Source organism: Hoplias malabaricus, chromosome 14 (assembly GCF_029633855.1).
Source record: "Hoplias malabaricus isolate fHopMal1 chromosome 14, fHopMal1.hap1, whole genome shotgun sequence".
In the NCBI taxonomy this organism is placed as follows: Eukaryota; Metazoa; Chordata; class Actinopteri; order Characiformes; family Erythrinidae; genus Hoplias; species Hoplias malabaricus.
In genome coordinates, this window is record NC_089813.1 from 14,652,324 (window position 1) to 14,672,605 (window position 20,282).

The following is a 20,282-nucleotide window of genomic DNA, read 5'->3' on the forward strand; positions in this document are numbered from 1 at the left end:
CAAATACAACAGAGAGAAACAACCTTAGAATCAAAGTCCAGATCAATGTCAGAGAAATCACAAGGAGGACAGTTTCCAGAGACAGATCAAAAACCAGGGTCAGGGGCAGAGCACAGAGTCCAAAAAAGACAAAAACACGAGGTAAACAAGTACAAGCCGTGATCCACAAATCGTTTTAAAGGGGGCTTCTTCTTCTTCTAAGTGGGAGACAGGTTTGCGGGTATTTAAGGAACACTTTGTAATAATTTTTTGCTTAAATTGAATGCCTGAAAATCATTTTAATGCTCCACTTGACTGAGAATAGAGCCTCTGTCATTGCTACTCCAGTCTTAGCACTGCTGAATCTGCACTTTGGAACTCCTGTTATGTTTTCAGACGTATAACACAGTCTAACTTTGCTTATCTGTCTACACTCTTAGTAAATGACTGTAATAAACAGAATGTTCAAAATACTAAAGGCAGCAAAGTGTGTTTCTGAGACTCAGAGAGCAGTGTGTAAAAAAGAGAGATTTCCAATCAATTTATTTTACGACAGTAAAACCTCAACCTACGCTGACATCAAGCCGTAATGGATCTGTACTGAGAGGAAACCCAGTGACTCTGTACTGTACACTGGGTCAGTCTGCTGGATGGACCTTCTACTGGTTCAGAGACACACAGAGTCCTGAGATCAACTCCAGCTCCTCCATCTACAACATCAGCTCAGTTAGTGACTCTAATGGAGGTCAGTACAGGTGCAGAGCTGGCAGAGGAGACCCAGTCTACTACACACACTACAGTGATGTACTCTGGGTAAACGTCACTGGTGAGTAAGAGACTTTCACTAAGTGATGATATTTATTGCTATTAGGACTGAACATGTAATGATTTATATTTACATCACTACACACACAAATAGTCAACATTATTCAGAATTCATAACACATCTTCCTTCCACAGCGTCACATATTTATCTGTGAGTTTTATCAGGGGGTGGGGTGGTGTATGTTTGTGAAATGGATAATTAGAAGATATTTTAGAAATGGACAGAGACAATGTTTTACAGGAAATAAAAGCATCTTCTAATTGATATGATTTGATGATTTTTGCTTTTAATAAAACTAGGGATGTGAGCTAACAAGGAAGTAAGATTAAAAGTGTCATGTGCATAATCACTACTCAGAATGGTTCTGGAGGCAGCACTGACTTTGAGGCAGAAAGAAGGTGATTAGTTTCCAGCCAAAAGGTGGGATGAAGATGATTGTCACACATCGGGCGGATATTTTCAAATACATCGCTATAAACTGGTAAAGCTCTGTCTAGACCTCCGTGGTTTGCCTGCTCTGACGGTCAGAAATGACTTTGGAAGAAATAAATGTGCAAAATAATTTTCTTTTCCCCCCTGTAGATGTGTTGCAGAATGTTATAATGCTCTGCTTCCTCAGAGGCAGCAGTCGTGCATTTCCACTTTGTCTTAGCCTCTACCTCAGAGGAAGCAGAGCATTATTGTATAACACTCTGTAGCTCCTTCACAGACAGCAGAGTCATAACTCCAATGTGCAGGAAACTACTTCTACAGAATCTGCCTCAGAGGCAGCAGAGCATTATAATATTCCTCAGCTTCCTCAGAGGCAGTTACATTATCCTCCATTCAAGCAAAACATAACAGAGATTTCTGCAGTGCTTCCAACTAATTACAAACAGAACTATGTAAAGTAACAGAAATGAAAAGTATATTGCACATGTATTTCTTCTAATGTCATTTCTGACAGAGCACACACTGGGTCTAGGCAGAGCTTTACTGGTTTACTGCATGTGTTTGGAAATCTCCACCCAATGTGTTCCATCAAATCAGGTTCATCCCCCTCCTTTTGGCTGGTAACACTTTGGCCTCAAAGGCAGCACTGCCTCCAGAACAATTTTGAGTAGAGATTTTGCACATGAGAGAATAAATATAGCTTCATACTGACTTTAAAAATGAATGAACCAGCTCTAATTTTATTAATTTAACTGTAATGTGTAAATAATTTCAATAAACTTAGTTGTGTTTTCTTAAACATTAATCAGCAGAAGGGTCCAGTTTTATAAATAACATAAACCCAAACAGCTCTGCTTCCCGTCATAAAGAAAACATTTGTTTTTCTTACAAACTGAAAAGAAAGATTAATAATAATAATTAAATAAATAACCCGACAGTTTCAGTGTTCAATATAAAGGTGGAAAATAGGGTTCTTTGTATGAAGCCAGTTTTGATTCACTACAAACCACTCACTGGTTGTTTAAACAACATTTAAATTAAAGGTAATGTGCCAATTTAAGGTTATTTTCTAGAATTGATCATTTAACTAAAACCATTTGCGGTGAATTAATTCAGGAAAATCTTAAACTGATTTTATGAAGCCCTTTATGTTCATACTTTCTATTGAAATATTTTAACTCTTAACATTCACTAGTGAACATTTCAGTTCTGATTATTTAATATATCAATTCATATAACTAACAATAATAAGTTAAATTCATAATATATTCTCACTTTTTTTCAGATAGTCCTACAGCTGTGGTGTCCAGTATAAAGCCTGATGTACATGTGTTTAAAGGAGAGAATGTCACTCTGAGATGTGACATAGAGGCAGGAGGAGACACTGAGTGGAATTACATCTGGTTTAAAGATAATAATGAACTAAAGCAGTTCAGTAGATCACAGGAGATTACAGTCCGCTCTGTTACAGAGTCTAACAGCGGTAAATACACCTGCAGAGGGGAGAGGAAAAGTGACTCTCAGAAGTCAGAGATCAGTGATGCTGTTACACTGACTGTGTCTGGTGAGTCTGTGGGTTTGAGGTGTATTTTCTTGTTAATTATACTGTATGTAATAATCTTCTCCCTCTGTATAAACGTGTTTGTGTCTGTTCTATTCTCCATGTCGTCTGTGTCAGGTGAAGCCCAGGCAGTATTGAGTGTGTCTCCACAGAGCTGGCTGACTGAAGGAGACTCAGTGACTCTAAGCTGTGAGGTTAATATCTCCTCTAAAGGCTGGACGTTCAGCTGGTACAGAGCTGTTCCCTACAGACAAGGTTTAACCCAGATTACAGATGTTCATGGTAAAGTGATGTATTTTGTAGAGCTCCTGTCAGACAGCAGAAGAGGAGCTGGAGGCTCCTACACTCTCAGTCCTGCTGCTCTGTATCACACAGGAGTTTATGTGTGTGGAGCAGAGAGAGGAGAACCAGCCTTTCACACACAGTACAGCAGTCCACAGCCGCTATGGATCACTGGTGAGGAACTAGAGCCAGTGAAGAATATACAGTCAGAACAGTCTCACTACACTTCTGTTGATTTTTACAGTGAAAATGAGTTAATGTCCTCTACAGGAAACAGACTTTAATACGTCTGTGTATTTTCAGGTAACTCTCCTCCAGTGTCTCTGATCATCAGTCCCAGCAGAACTCAACACTTCAGCACTGACTCTCTCTCACTGAGCTGTGAGAGACACAGAGACTCTGCTGAATGGAGAGTGAGACGACACACACACAGTGAGAAGGTGTCCAACTGTTCTTCAGTTCCAGGGTTTACCTGCAACATCAGCTCCCTCTCCACATCAGACACTGGAGTTTACTGGTGTCAGTCTGAATCTGGAGAGAGAAGTGATCCTGTCAACATCACAGTGCACAGTGAGTCTCCACTATTCTCATCAATAATAGGAGCTCAATACAGAGGAGTGAAGAGAAGTATAAAAGATATTAATTATTTAATAACATTTCAAATGCAGTTAAGCTCTTTACCACAGTAACACTTTATTTACTCCTGTTTCTATCCTGCAGATGGTCCTGTGATTCTGGAGAGTCCTGTCCACTCTGTGTCTGAGGGTGATTCTCTGACTCTCCGCTGTTTATATCGCTCCACAAAGTCCTCACACCTCCCAGCTGATTTCTATAAAGATGGAGTATTTCTCCAGAAGCAGACGACAGGAGAGATGACCATCCATAAAGTCTCAAAGTCTCATGAAGGTCTCTACCACTGTAAACACGCAGAGGAAGGAGAGTCTCCACGGAGCTGGATCTCAGTCAGAAGTAAGAAGCAGCTACATGTTATTTAACTCTAACTCTACAGTAAAACCCTTAAATATTGTGACGTCATGGAGGCGGGTGATGAGACCAAGTCATGACTGTTTTTTTAGGTAACTTTTATTTAACTCTTTAAAGGGCAGTAGGAAAGGAAATAAGGGAATTAGCAGCAATCTGGGCTTGATGTGTAGCGAGATTCAGAAACACCACACGCCCAAAGACCACATCTTACAACACATGAAGCCCAACACAAATACAAAATCCCCCCCTAAAATCACAAACACAGCACAAAACCCCCTTAAATAACCTCCGCCTCCAAAACAACCCTGAACTAACCAACAGTAAGTGTTCTGAGAAACTTGGCGTCACCACAATATAAATGAATAAATGAAACTCTCTTATTTGTCCACTCTCAGGGTCTGGACTTGATGGTGTAATAACAGGAGTGGCTGTGGGGCTGAGTGTTTCCCTGCTCCTCATTATCATACTGGGCCTGTTCTGCTATTACAAGAAAAACAAAGGTTTGAAAACTGATTTTGCTTGGACCCCGTGGTCAGTATATTGTGAATAGACGACTGGTCAGTATCTTTTTGGCTGATGGAACCAAACCTTGCACCTTCAAAGAAGTAATTTTAAGTAATTAATTTAACGAGACTTTATTTTGGATGTTTTGTATTGGCTTTTTCATAGTGAAAAGTTGATAAACCCTGAAGAGTTGCTGTTTTTGTCAAATTATGTAAAAAAAGTAAAACCAGGTTTAGTTCTGACAGAGACAATGTGCAGGCTGCTCAAACGCAGATGATTTTTTCACGCTATGGTGTGAGTTCTCTTTGTCAAACACATATTCTTGTTTTAACAAATACACACAAGTGAAAAAGATTATTTGGCTTTTATTGTGGAGCAGGGTCTCTTTTTACCTTTTTTGGAAATCAGTGGAACACCAATCAAAGTCGGAATCTGTGGGGAGCTGCACACTGTCTCTCAGGATCCTCACCACTGCAGACTGGTCAGTTTTCACTGTCAACAAACTCACTAACATTTACATTTTACAATATTGACTATGTCACTCTAGAAGATCTTATTTCTTTTAGTAAGAAATGATCCCAGTAATATGTAGTTAATATATTTGATGAATGATATGAGCCGGTCTGAAAGGGGAGGTGAACACTGAGAAAGTTGGGGAAGTGTTCTGGGAGGTTTGCTGTGAGCTGGGAATCTGGGCCCCTGTCACTCAGCAATCAAGCAAGAGTTGAAGGAGTGTGTTGGATTTGAACCTTTTCATCACCAGAAACTGAACGAAGAAGGAAGAATTTGTAGGGTGTAGCATGTGTAGGAGGAGGAGTTTAGGACAAGGTCATTCCCCAAACTTATTTCATAACTTGTTTTTAACAGTTATTTTCCTCTTTAGCTGTACTTTATAAAGGAGTGTGTTTATGACGTGATAATACAGTGGAGTCATTAATAAACAACTTCTGTTCTAGATGATTCTGCAGCTTTTTCCAGTGAAATTGTGTATGCCAATATTGTGACAAGTAAAAAGAAAAAATCCAAACAAAATGGTAAGATTTAAGTTAAATTCTTATGTTATTCTGTGCAATTCTGTGTATTTTACCTTTTCTCTTTAAAACATTTTCTATATCAGACGATGCAGTGATAACAAGTGATGTCACATATTCTGAAATTAAGGAGGAATCACCAAAACCCCATGGTAAAGGTATGAATTACACACTGCATATTATTTTCACAAGAGCACAGAGAACTGTAACATGAAACACTGGCTGCTCTACTGTACAACATTCACTCAAATAGTAATATTTTTCCAAAATCCTCAAGGAGAGTTTAGTTCAGAGTGGGTGTAAGTTTTTGGGAAATATTCAAGTGAATTGAAAATAATTATCAATAACTGGTTGAGGACGACATTTTGAGATGTGTTAATGGATGTTGACAGAAGAAAGACAGTGGGGACACAAAGCTTCTGCTCTCTTTCAGAAACCAGAGCTGAACCCAGTGATGTGACTTACGCTGATATTGAACTGAAGCCAAAAGAGGAGTTAAAGGGTGAGTTTGAAAGAAAGTATCCAAATATGTTAAGAGCAGAAGTGTGCTGTATGGAGGGACATTTGTGTGAATTCAACTAATGTCATTACATTTCTTTGAAAAACAAAAGCTATATCTAGAATACTTACTTGGGTGACATTAATTCAGTGACTGTGTGCTGCAGGGAAAACCACTGCAGACGATGACACCATTTACTCAGACGTGAAGCACACCACAGACTGAGGTAAGATGAAATCATAAAGTTTATCAGCTTGGCTTCACTAGTTAAAAATAATGGCGTTAATTACACAAGGCCACTGTGTTTAAATGACACTCTCGGGAAGTGGAGGTTGTGTCATCAAGACCCAGGGTTAGTCTGTACACACTACAGGCTCACATTATTATCCATTATTATATATTATCCAGGACTGAAGTTTGAGAAGCTACAATAAGTGATATAACTGTGATTCATATACAGAAACCAAATGTGATTTTTGAATTGTGATGAGGTGAGTTTTACCTGCTGTATTCCTTCAGTTATGATCATCCATCATCCATCCCAGTGTGATAAAGTCTGAATATACTGATCCCACACAGTGAAACCCAGGAATGGTGTGTGGAATTAAAGGCGGAGAATGGAAATTATACATAAAGTAAACATAGTGATGAGTTCATAAAAAATGTGCCAAAAACGATTTACATTTGCTTTGATTTAACCCAGGTTTTATAGCGTTCAAAGAAACAAATCTATTCAGTTCTTAAAGTGCTTTTCTCTTTTTAGGTTTCTGAAGGAACCTGTGCTGTTGCAGTACTCCAGACAACCATTTGCAGAATGTGTGATCCAGGTCTTTAGGAGCTCAGACAGAGGAGGTCAAGATATCCGTATATTCAGACTTCTTCACTTTTTTAAATATTATAAAAAATGCTCTGCCAGAATTGTATATTACCAAAGTAAAATCTTTCTGTTTTGTTTTATTTAATTAATGCAGCCTTGTTGAACTCTGTTTGGATATGTAATGTGGTTTATGCTATTGATAGTTAAATATTAAGGGGGCTCCTGAGATTTTCAGCATTAAATTCAATTGGAGCTATCATCCAGTGATTGGTGGATTGATCCCCAGTGATGCCTTAGTCTTCTCAGGCTGAGAGTCAATGAGAATAAAACTGGCCTCACTCTCTGGGTGAGTGGAATGGTCACCCTGTATTCCCCATCACATAAGCACCATGTAAACCAGTGCTGACATCATAGATCTGGGCAGCTGCCACCCTTCTGTAGTGTGTTGAGCTGTCCAGTGGTGTAGAAACAGTAGCAGTTTGAAAAGATGCAGTGGCTGGTTTCACATGTCTCTGAATAAGAATGTGATTACCTTCACCGTCCCTGATCGCTGGCTTTGTGTTTGACTGGAGCTAGTACAAGCTTTTAGGGTGGAATCATTAATAACTAATGATTGGGGAGAATATAGGCATAACATTATTTTTTTAAACAACTGAACAGTTTAACAGTTAAAATGTAAAGGTAATTTATGTTCATTATTATTATTATTATTATTATTATTATTATTATTATTACTTCTACTATTATTATTTTCTGAAATGAACATTTTAAATACAGAAACCCTGTGTCTTTTCTGGTGAATTGTCTTTTGCATTTCAGTTGCTACCTCTTATTTTGCATTGTTTACAGCTCACTTTTAATGTTTTAAAGCAGTTTTTATATAAATGCTGTTTTGCATACACTTTTATTACATTGACAGGAAGTAAAGTTTGGTCAGGATTAAGGTAATGAGAGTATAGCAGTATTATTCTATAAATACTGTGTATTATATTCATATTTAATCTTTAATAATCTGTTTGTTGAACATTTTAAACCTGTTTAATTCAAGTTGAGTTTTCAGAACATTACACAGGGTGGGCCATTTATGTCGATACACCTTAATAAAATGGGAATGGTTGGTGATATTAACTTCCTGTTTGTGGCACATTAGTATATGGGAGGGGGGAAACTAAATGGGTAGTGACCATGGCGGACATTTTGAAGTCGGTCATTTTGGATCCAGCTTTTGTTTTTTCAATGGGAAGAGGGTCATGTGACACATCAAACTTATTGGGAATTTCACAAGAAAAACAATGGTGTGCTTTTGTTTTAACGTAACTTTATTCTTTCATAAGTTATTTACAAGTTTCTGACCACTTATAAAATGTGTTCAAAGTGCTGCCCATTGTGTTGGATTGTCAATGCAACCCTCTTCTCCCACTCTTCACACACTGAGGGCAACACCGCAGGAGAAATGCTAGCACAGGCTTCCAGTATCCGTATTAAGGTGTATTCATATAAATGGCTCACCCTGTACATTATTTTACATATTTGTATTTTTTTCTACAATATACCAATGCAATCAAAGCTTTTTTGTGTTCTTCTAATTGTTTTGTGTTCTGTTAATGACCAGAATTAAATAAACACTGTTTCTAACCACAATACTACTTCTGTTCATTATTCAGAGATATGATTCAATACTGACCACGGGCCACAGGATTTTTAAAAAGATTGTTAAAATTACAAATTTCAGTACAAATCATTTTTAACATTTATGTTTATGTAATGTGAATTGTAATTCAGCAATCGTGAACTGGATAAGTGGTTACAGACAAGTGAATAAATTAATGAACAATCTCTGCCCTATTTTACAGTCATTTCTTGTGTTTTTGTGTTTGTGTTTGTGTGTGTATAAGGTGTGTCTGATTCAGGATCTCCATTCTCAGTTCTCAGAGTGCTCAGTAGTCTCATGGCAGTGATTCCTTATTTGATAACCTCTATTGTGTTGGGGGTGAAATGCTACAGAGCTTGAGGTAAGAAATTTCGTCCCACAGTTTCAATGTATAACAGACATTGGTTCTGAACGAACCAATGTAAATAATGTGATTTAGATCCTGATTCTTGTAACGGCTTTTCAGAACCTAAAAGAGAATTTCAGTGCCATGTGCTCCTGTGGAGCTTAGAGGATTATAATAATAATAATAATTATTATTATTATTATTATTATTATTGTCTTTTTTCTGTTCTATTTTTATTTTATTTATTTAATATTGTTACAAGTGACATCCCTACTTTAACATACGAGATCCCTAAGGTCCACAACAAAAAAAACAACCATCTCCTTCGACCCAACAGAATGAGGCCTAGAGAAAGCCTGCAGCTGCAGAAAAGAAATAAACTGAGGTCAACAATGGGGCTTTTTTCCTTGATTTTTTCTGCCTTCACAAGCACGTACATACTGTACAATAACAAATCCAGAGGGGAAACACTTACTTAAATTATATTAAAGACACTGGCCGTTATTCCACTAGTAAAATGGTTATATTAGTGAAAAGATTATATCAGTGTAATCTTTGTTGTATCTATATCAAACTTACATCTGTGAATTTATGAACAATGTCAAAATATTTCATATATTTAAAACATCTTAGGAAAAACAATAAAAATTTAAATTGAGGCCAAAAAAAGAAGGTAAACAAATGTATTAATTAATGCCAACCACAGTAACACATGTATTTATATGAACACACAACTCCTGTTCCTATTAATAAAGACTTTTAATTTCCACTGATACAGTATTCCCTTCAAATAAGAAACACAAAGCTTACCTTTTCAGTAGAAGCATATCTCATATACTGCAATAATAAAACTCAGACAGTGTTTTATAACGAATACCACAGTAAACTCTCATCATTTTGCGCTCTGAATAAAGGCACATGATATTAATTTAACATTTAATTCCTCTCACTATGAATCTGTTTAAGCTCTGACCAGTAGAGGGAGCTGTGCACTCGCTGGACCCCAAACTCCGCCCACGAAGAAAATAACTGGCTCATGAACTGCTCTTCAGTTATTGGCTCACTGTGGAAATATCTGCATAAATTAAGGCATTCCTGATGAAGGGTCGCTGGGTTTTAACTTTATTTTAATTATACACAACAAAGGAGGTATTTTTAGCCAAAAATAAAATCATGTTTAAAAAGTAAAGTGATAAAATACAAAGTGTTCAGACAAAACAAATGACTACATTAGAACTTAGAACATAATGCAAGCTGCTGAGGGTTTTCCCACACTGTGCTTTACCTTCATCATTTACCTGAGCCCGCTTCAAAACATGTCATTTGCTTAAAGTCTTGCTGCAACGTTTAAGCTGGAACTGAGGTGAGTATTTAATATTGTCTATTTAAGGTTCACACAGACTAGGAAGAGTGACATTTGATAAAGAAAACATCATCTTTGTAAATTCGCCTGTTTAAGGTGGAATGGAAATATTGCACACGTTAACATTCTTGCAGTAGTTTAGTCGACTACTGTCTAAAAATATATATTTTTCCTTTTACAAATACTCTGTCAGCAAAAACGTGTGATAGTATCAGTGTTTCAGTTTTTATGGTGGGTGCCATATGAGTATGGAGTCAAAAAATGGTCAAAAAGATTTTGAGCTTGTAAAACAATTGCAATGCTCAATTTTAAAACAACAATAATGATTTAAATTCACAAATTTGAAAAAAAAAATTGTATTGTATAGAAATAATTTATAAATGTATAGAAAAGATTTGCATTTGTAAATCAAATGTTGTGAATGTGTGAATCAGTACATTTTTGAGGTTACACATGGGAAACATCCACACATTCACCTTCTCTGCTGCTTGTGTGAATCCCTTTTTGCAGTTGCGGATTATTGACAATTGATGGACCAATAGGAAAGCTTTAGCTGGACCAATCAGATCGCGGGGTTTGTGTAACCAATCAGAACACTGATTTGTTGCTATCACTCAACCTTTGCACGGTACTTTTAAACGCTTCCAATTCTACGTCATGGTGCTTCCAGCCAGAGATACAACATGAACTAACATTGTTATGCTGCGGTCGGGTGCTCATCGGAAGGTTGTATATACGGTGGTGGGTAAGTAGTAAATACGACTTCACTGCGTTGGGGAGCTTGACTGAATATCCACCCACTGTACACAACATGTCCCCAACAAGTGATTTATTATTAAATAACAATTAAACGGTTTTTGAGTAATAACAAATCTGATCAAAATGTCTTTTAATTACAGAAAAATGCATAATAGAACTATTCAAATGCATATTTGCCATTTTCTCCTGGAGAAGAGGTAAAAGGTCGCCATATAAGCGGTGGCTTGTTCGTCTGCTGGCCACATTTGTGGATAAGGCTGCATTTATATGTGGATCGGGTGAAATGTGAAAGGAAAGTCTCAAAATCCAAAAACCCACGAGAGGAAATGAACAAATGCATGTCACGGAAAACTCGTGAATGACTCGATTCACAATTTACAAATAAATTTTAAATTCGAGACTTTGACTTTACAAATATTTGCAATGTAAATTTAAACAAATGTATTTATTTTCACATAAAAGTATGATATATCTATGAAAAACAAAACATATATTTATGAATGTAACTGTATTTGTACAAACTGCAGACTGAGACACAGATTGGGATGTATTCATTTGTGAACAGTGAAACATATTTGTGACTTGTGCTTTATTTGTGGATTAACATTTACGCATTTGTAAAGTATTTTGAGACTAATCTCTCTCCATACAAATCTGATTCCATATTTTTTCAGCACGAACCGTGTCGTCCATGGAGCTTGACGGGGGTCAATTATAACGGATCATATAAATAATTAAAAGGAACTAAAACAGGACCACCACACATTTTTATGTGTTTCTGGTGCTGTTAGGCATGAAGCCATGCTCGTTGGTCAGAGCCGTGGCTTTTCTCCGCTGTTCACAAGCTCAGCAGGAAGGCTCTGAAATCAGCAACATTCACACAGTATTATATCTCACTGTGGTCTGACTCCACGGTAAACAAGAATACAGAGTGACACTATCATGACTCTAACTGTATTCAGCGACAGCGGACTCTCTTTTCTACACATTTAAAAATTATTTCTATACATTACAAATATTTTTTCCACATTTATGAATTTAAATTATTATTACTGTAGTTGTTGTTTTAAGGATTCCAATACATTTGTGGATTTGAATTTTACGTGTATGTAGTTGCTCAAAGTTACAAATTCCATTACATTTGTGAGTATTGTTTTACAAGCTCAAAATAACACTGGGTTTCTAGGTTACAACTATCAACTCAGTCATTTATGATGCAGATTATTGAGTGTAGGTTACAAAGAGCAGCCAGTAACAAATAGTGAGAGCTGAAGAAGAGACAATAATTAATACCGTTTTCTCTGATGAGACGGCATGCAGCTACAGGTTGGAGGCTTGTACTTCTGTACTTGTGCTCAATGATGTCTGCCTGTAAGATGGCAAAATGGACGCAAGGGGCGCTCTAACCGCCTGAATGACGGAGCTGCCCACAGCATTGCCTGTGTGCATTGTGTAAATATCGGCCTCTTGCGCTAATATATCGGCCGATGCCGATTTTATTAAAAATGCCAAAAATCGGCTGATTAATCGGCCAGTGATCGATATATCGGTCGATCACTAGTTTAATATGGTGCAGGTTACACAAAGATCTCAGCAGATCTGATGTCAGGGGAAAAAAACAGTTGTGTCCATATCTCAATTAAAGAATGTCTGTAGTGGGCAGAAAGTCTTTAACTGACACTGAGTAGGCTACTTTAAATTTGAGAAAAGCAAATAGTTCACTGAACATTTCATGGCTTTATTCAGGAGCTGAAGCTCCTCAAGCCCATAGAACTGGCACATACACCGGTACCAGGGGTGGACTGGGACAAAAAAATCATCCTGGGCGTTTTGGATCAGTTTGGTCCACAACACTCGATAATACACTAATTTTTGTTCTCTTGAATGTGTATACCAACTGTGCAACGCTTTAAAACCACGTAACTTAAGCCAATGAGTTAACGATAACCAGTGTGGGTGGACATATTAAATACTTCCAAAAAGTGTAATTTATTAACACTATAAAAATGTACATTCCACACAATGTTGAAGTCCCTACTGTGGTAAACTTTAGTTTTCTAATTTTGAAACGTTTGGCAGCGTTTGCTGGAAGAGCAAGTTTATTTTTTCTCACAGGTTCTCTGCGCCTCCTTTGCGTTTTCTCTCCATTTCAGAAAATCCTAACAGATATTACGTTCATCCTACATAGCACTGCACACCGGCGCACAGAGCCAAAGGGATGAAATGTTTCATGATTTGATTGCACCAGCGCTGTGTCAGTAAAGGAAATAACAATGGGCCACAGACCAGTGTATTTCAAGAGCCAGTGGTCAGGAAACAATCTCTTATGCTGACGTTTTTTTTTTGCCAAATTCATTACCCAGACAGGACTAACACGAAATGGGTTGGTGTTTAACAATGTGACTGGGACAGCCTCAATGTCAATCGGGGAGCTGATCTACTGGTTGTATGGGCTGGTCTGATAAAAAAAGTGTTGGGACTGTAGGCCCACGAGGAAAATGCCCTGGATGTCAGACGGCCAGTCCGTCCCTGATTATTATACACACAGAAACTAAATGAGCCATATCCTGTTTGTGAGTGTATGTAAAAATATAAGAAGTATTGTATACATCAGCCAATCTCCAACCCACAGTACAGCTTCTCAGTTCTGAGACCAGGGAAGTGTTGAATATGGGTTTGTGACTTGTCTGTGTGAGTCTCTGTTCTACTAGTATAATGCAATGACATCCTGAAAAAATTAGGAACTGAATACCAATGACGGGAGAGATGTAAAACATACAGTGAGGGTGTATTCTCATAATGCTTTGTACATAGGGATTTGAGGTGTAGTGCTGGTCCTGAGCACAGAGCAGGTATAACTGAGTGGATCAGACACAGAAGTTCTGCTGAGTTCTGTTTTTAAACACTGCAAACTCACTGGCCGCTCCTATAGAAACACCTACTTTGTTAAACTTGTCACTGTAAAATCAGAGACAGTTCAAATGTTGCTGCACAGTGACAATAAGTTTAAAAACTCCAGCAGAACTGCTGTTTCTGATCCACTCCCACCACAGCAATATACACAAACACTTCCCCACCACGTCAGGGTCACTGCAGAGCTCAGACTGACCCAACACTGATATTATGTTAGTTCTATGGTGGAAGCTAACAAAGTATGCAGAGCAACAGATGGACTACAGTCTATAAAATTACAACTATAACGTTCACCTATATTAATGGAGCTGTTAAAAATAGACAGTAATGTATAAACAGGTAGGTGTTTTTAATGTTTTGGCTGATTGTGGTGTATCATCAGTAAATCAGTTATTTGTTTAGATCGACGCTTACCAATGGAAACCCACCAAACTGTAATTTGTGAATGTTGTTTAAAATTAAGAAATGACACAAATGACACACATATAGTACGTTAAAACCCAATAAAAAACTGAAATGTGAGAATGTTTTTTATGGGGAACTGCACATCTATGTAAATAAATGTTGGTTCATAGATATTTTCATTGCTCTGCAGCAGTTCAATAAATAACATATAAAGTGCCGTCCTCATTATTTACCCCATATCTACAACTGTGTGCCAATTTCATATCTGTCTTTTACATGACGCTGTGAAACACTGAGTCTGAGGAGCAATGATGCAGTCAGTTCACTACAGAACTATCCTCCTGAGAGCGTCACTGTTGTTCTTGATTTCAGACTCAAGCATCTGAGGAATATTCTCCTAGATTTACACCGTGTCCATACAAGCAAGAACAATAAAACACACTTGATTATAAATCCACTTCAACTGTCAGATCACATCCTGCAGGGCCTTTCTTTAAATACCACCTTTAAAGTGAGAAAAAAACCTCCACAAACACTATTAAATGTGTGGCCGGAAAGAGCAGTTTCAGCACTGCAGGTCTGTTTTAGCTGGAACATGTTGAAGGTAATGTGAGTATCACACAGACCTGGGGAAATGTGCTTTATCTGTCATTCATCAACAAGTGTGTAGATGATGTAGTAGCCACTGAAACTTACCACACAACACAGTCACAGGCCCTGGCTGAGTTCTAAAGTATTTTTCTTTGTTCAAAACCTCTGATGCTTCTTTCAGATCTGGTGAGAGAGTGGGACTGTGCAACAGAGAACAAACTTACTGTTGGAAATTGAGGCTGTCTAAGCATTAAAAACACAAGAACATCTTATAAACACTGATCCTTGAGAATAAGGCAGAGGATCCAAACTGTCACAGAATACAAGAGGAAAAATTATCTCATACGCATCAATGACTCTAACTTTCCAAATGCTTTAAACAACTTCTAATCTCGTTTAGAGAGACCTCACACAGGCAGTGGGCTCACACCTCCCCAGGTGATAAATAAGAAATGAAATATGTGAAAATGTATGTGATATGTAATAAACTTACTACAGCAGATTTGGGGTGAATGTGAGAAGGGAGGCATTACCACTCTCTGTGTCTCTTTAGTGATAAAGGCAATTCAGGCCTTTAGATCGACAAATAAACCACTGTCACACCTAAAACAAAATCTGCACATGATACAAGACTACACTCAACAGCAACAACAACTTTAAACAATAAATAACACTAATATAAGTTCCTTTTCACTGGGGGTACAGGGCGTAATGGGATATACATTACATGTCCACCCCCCAACAGAACACAGAGATGGAGAAGCCCAAAAAATATGCATGAGGTGCTCTGTCTGTAATTTGTCTTGTAAGAATTGTTCACTGCAAAAATTTTCAGATGCACCAGAGTCATGAAAGATATTCAGCTAAAGTGTGTATCAGGGGCACCTCATGGCCACTGTGGAGGGGATGCAGCACTCGCCAGATGAGTTCCCAATGTACTTTCTGCAAGAACATAAATACTATAAAAAAAATCCATAAATAATTCATTTGATTTTTAATGTAACAAAATGATGTATTTACCAATCCAGAAAATGAATGTTTTGTGCTAATTTAATAGCTCTTTAATAAATTCAGTTTTACTTGCTCAGATCAGATTTGGTTCACAATCATAAATATGTGTGACCTGTATCTGTCTGCAATGTGAACAAATTTGACCATTAAATGGCTTAAATTGGTACGTGTGTGTGCTCCGTCCAAAATGGGTCCCTAAGCCCTGTGTAGTGCAGGATGTAAGTGCTTATATAACAGTGTCTACACCAAAGTACTGTGCAGTATGTCTAACACAAATACATTTATAATCAGCTATTCCCCCTGCACTGCTCATTTTCTAACGGTCAGTTTGGTTCAGCAGCCCTAGATTCATCACTCACTCAGTGCACTAAGGAGAAGGCATTAAGGAGGAGCCGTTTGAGAAACAGCCTGCATGCCGCTGTGGGCTGCACTACTGTTTACATACATGACTCTTATATGTATCTGATCTAACATATGCAAATCTGAATTGAAAAGATGGGATTTGACATGTCCACACACAGCCCTGTGCACATTTTGTGCACCCTTCCCATAAGTCCGCAGCAGATAACACTTTGGAGAAGAGAATTACCCAAGGTCCACTGCAGGCCTGTGACATTCCTCGAAGCTGAGAAAAGTCAGATTTGAGTCACTTCAGTCTAGTAATGTGAACATAGACTTAACCCTGTGGCTAATATTCAGCATCCACTCTTCACCAGCTCTGAACAATGTGGTGATTAGGTGAGGTCAGGTTACACATTTAATACAATATTTTATGCGATGCAGTGTCTAAACTGATTCCAGACCAGACCTCATCACATGAAGATTCATGCATTTTAATATTCATTAAATATTTTATTATATAATTATAATATTTAATTAATATATCAATGCAAAAGTACTGTTTAGATTTTTTTCTTCTCTCTCTCTCTCTCTCTCTCTCTCTGTGCGTGTGTGCTTAAGAGCAGAGGAAGTGGTGTTGAACACAGTGCGTATCTCATGCATCTGGAGCAGTATGCAGTTCAGTGGTCTCTATGTGATGCTCTGTGAGTAGTAAAATTTCTGTTCATATTGTCATTAGAGTGAGTGCTGCTATATGAAGCTATTCATTAGGTACCACATTTTCTGTGAATTTAGAGTCAAGTGAATATCATATCCAGGGATTCAGGATCCAGAAGAGATGGGAGAATTTGGCTCAAGTGAAGACAGTATCTTTTTAAACAAGCAACATATTTCTGTTTCACTTTAAATTACGCTATATTTAAAGCAGCAACTCCTTGTGAAAAAGTCTGTCTACTTTTAAGTGGGAATTAACCTCATTGTTTTAGGGTAAACTTATTTACAGAAAGGGTGAGTTAAAATAAGTAATGAGTAAAAATAAAAAAAAAGCAGCCAAAAAACATTGCTTTGTTTTGGCAAACAAAACAAGAACAAATTCAAAGAACATAGAGAAATCAGAGTAAATACTCTCTGTGTGTGTATATATATATATTGGGCTTTAAGGCAGAAAACATATTTAACAACTTAAAAATTTTATAAAGTATATAATACAAACCGGATTCCAAATAAGTTGGGACACTAAACAAATTGTGAATAACACTCAACAGACGTCTGGGGACAGAGGAGACCAGTTTCTCAAGTTTAGAAATAGGAATGCTCTCCCATTCATGTCTAAGACAGGCCTCTAACTGTTCAATCGTCTTGGGCCTTCTTTGTCGCACCTTCCTCTTTATGATGCACCAAATGTTCTCTATGGGTGAAAGATCTGGACTGCAGGCTGGCCATTTCAGTACCTGGATCCTTCTCCTACGTAGCCATGATGTTGTGATTGCTGCAGAATGTGGTCTGGCATTATCTTGTTGAAAAATGCAGGGTCTTCCCTGAAAGAGATGACGTCTAGATGGGAGCATATGTTGTTCTAGAACCTGAACATAGTTCTCTGCATTAATGGTGCCTTTCCAGACATGCGAGCTGCCCATGCCACAAGCACTCATGCAACCCCATACCATCAGTGATGCAGGCTTCTGAACAGAGCGTTGATAACAACTTGGGTTATCCTTGTCCTCTCTGGTCCGGATGACATGGTGTCCCAGTGTTCCATAAAGAACTTCAAATCGTGACTCATCTGACCACAGAACAGTCTTCCATTTTGCCACACTCCATTTTAAAAGACCCCTGGCCCAGTGCAAACGTCTGAGCTTGTGGAGCTTGCTTAGAAATGGCTTCCTCTTTGCACTGTAGAGTTTCAGCTGGCAACAGCGGATGGCACGGTGGATTGTGTACACTGACAATGCTTGATGATGTCATGCACGGTTGATGATGATAACTTAAAAGCCTTTGCTATTTTACGCTGGGTAACACCATTCTGGTATTGCTGCACTATCTTTCTGCGCAACAATGGTGGAATTGGTGATCCTCTTACCATCTTGGCTTCAGAGAGACATTGACACTCTGAGAAGCTCTTTTTATACCCAATTATGTTGTCAATTGACCTAATTAGTGATAATTGGTCTTCCAGCTGTTTGTTATATGCTCAATTTCCTTTTTCCAGCCACTTATTGCTACTTGTCCCAACTTTTTTGGGATTTGTTGACACTGTGAATTTTTGAATCAACATATTTTTCCTTTAAAATGTTACATTTACTCAGATTAAACTTTTGATCTGTCATCTATGTTCTATTACAAATAAAATATTGATATTTGCAATCTCCACATCATTGCATTCAGTTTTTATTCACAATTTGTTTAGTGTTCCATCTTCTTTGGAATCTGGTTTGTATTTTATTCAAGAAGTTTGTGTTTTAAACTTTTTTATTGTAGCATCAGCCAAGAAAGAGCACAAATCACCAGTGAATTCAGAACCTGGAGAAGGAACTTCAGTTCAATGCACAAGAGGGACAATATAGAGACAAATTCAGGACAGACAAATAATAGTGAAGATAAGTTTGGTTGGTGAAGCAAAACGGAACTTATGAAATCAACACGAAAAATCTAACACCACAATCTAAAAAGGGTAACACCACAGTGAGAGGTTTTCTCAAGAGTGTTGTATCATTAGGAAATGAATTTGAAGAGTGATGTATTCAAACAATTGCATTTGAGTTTGATTTTGAGGGTTGTGGTGGAAAATTATGACAGAAAAAAGAAAGCTGAGTCTCTGAGTCAGCATCAAATAAAAGAGCAATTTATTAACTTGAGAGAGGGTGCTGCACGCAACACTGTTTTCACCTCTTTACTGACCATTTCTTGATTTGCGTCTTTTATACCTGGAAAACTCTTTGAAGTTCACCATCTGTTCGCTATTTTACATTTCAATCACCTTTCAATGTATCCTGTTCCCATGACTCCCCCATGACTCCAAGTCTCCCACCATTTGTTTTCCACTCTCTGCAGTATTTCTAACACCTTTCCAGACGTGCCCTGTGCATCCCCCTCTACCCCTTTGGTCTCAGTTATCTCCTCTGTGTGGTCTGGAGACAAAGGGAGCTGACTGAACGGAAGGTGTCGATATGCTGTTATTTGAAACACACACACACACATAAGTCTGCTCTCTCACACAGAGAATTAGGAATAAAACAATTTCAGTTTACACAAGCATGTGTGGTCATTGCTGATTAAAAATATCTCTATTGATAATGAATCATTTCTATAAACAAATTTCCATCACAGGGTCAAGCCCACTCTCTCTCAGTGTGTGCAGTCGACTGAATGACCAACTACACGTTTATTATGCTACAGAGCCATCACATCTACACCAACAGGCACAGCTCCATCTGAACTACTAATGGGAAGAACATTTTGCACAACTTTGCCTTTGCTGCTGCTGGAATATCCTGTCTTTGTTAAATTGGAACGTGAAATTTAGGTGTGCATTGCAAGATTAATGTGTGTGTGTGTGTGTGTGTGAGAGGGAGAGAGAGAGAGAGAGAGCAAGAGGTTCAGAACATTATCTTAAAAATAAGTCCTGAGTAGTACCCACAGAAGCAGCACAGCAGCCTCTTCTTTAATAAAACATCAGCTGAACATTTTGTCCCCTTGGGAAGCCTAGCCTTGGAATAACCTTATTGCAATTTTGTTTTACCTGCTCCAAAGCTTACAGGTAACAAAAAAAATCTCCTGGGCAAACAGGTATAAAAAAGCTTGACTGAATGAGCACCCCATGGTGTAATGAATTGGATGACATACAAAATAATAAGCAGTAATTATTTATAACATTTCATTGACATTTAAAGGGAAACAGAACATGAAACTTATTCTACCGCTGCCTCATTTACCACTTTTACTGCATTTATTATTGGTTTTCCTCTAGTTTATGGTCAGAGATGATTTTT

The 20,282-nt window shown here is 37.9% G+C and overlaps 1 protein-coding gene across 1 annotated transcript in view; it reads left to right on the plus strand.

Annotated features, from left to right (window-relative positions):
- The window catches only part of LOC136666302 (Fc receptor-like protein 5), a 71,677-nt gene that overhangs the window by 42,338 nt on the left and 9,057 nt on the right, over positions 1-20,282 (plus strand). Inside the window, exons 13-16 of the mRNA XM_066644399.1 lie at positions 2,523-2,801; positions 3,384-3,650; positions 3,801-4,049; positions 4,460-4,564. Coding sequence (XP_066500496.1) covers positions 2,523-2,801; positions 3,384-3,650; positions 3,801-4,049; positions 4,460-4,564 — 900 coding nt within the window. The remainder of the gene's footprint in view (positions 1-2,522; positions 2,802-3,383; positions 3,651-3,800; positions 4,050-4,459; positions 4,565-20,282) is intronic.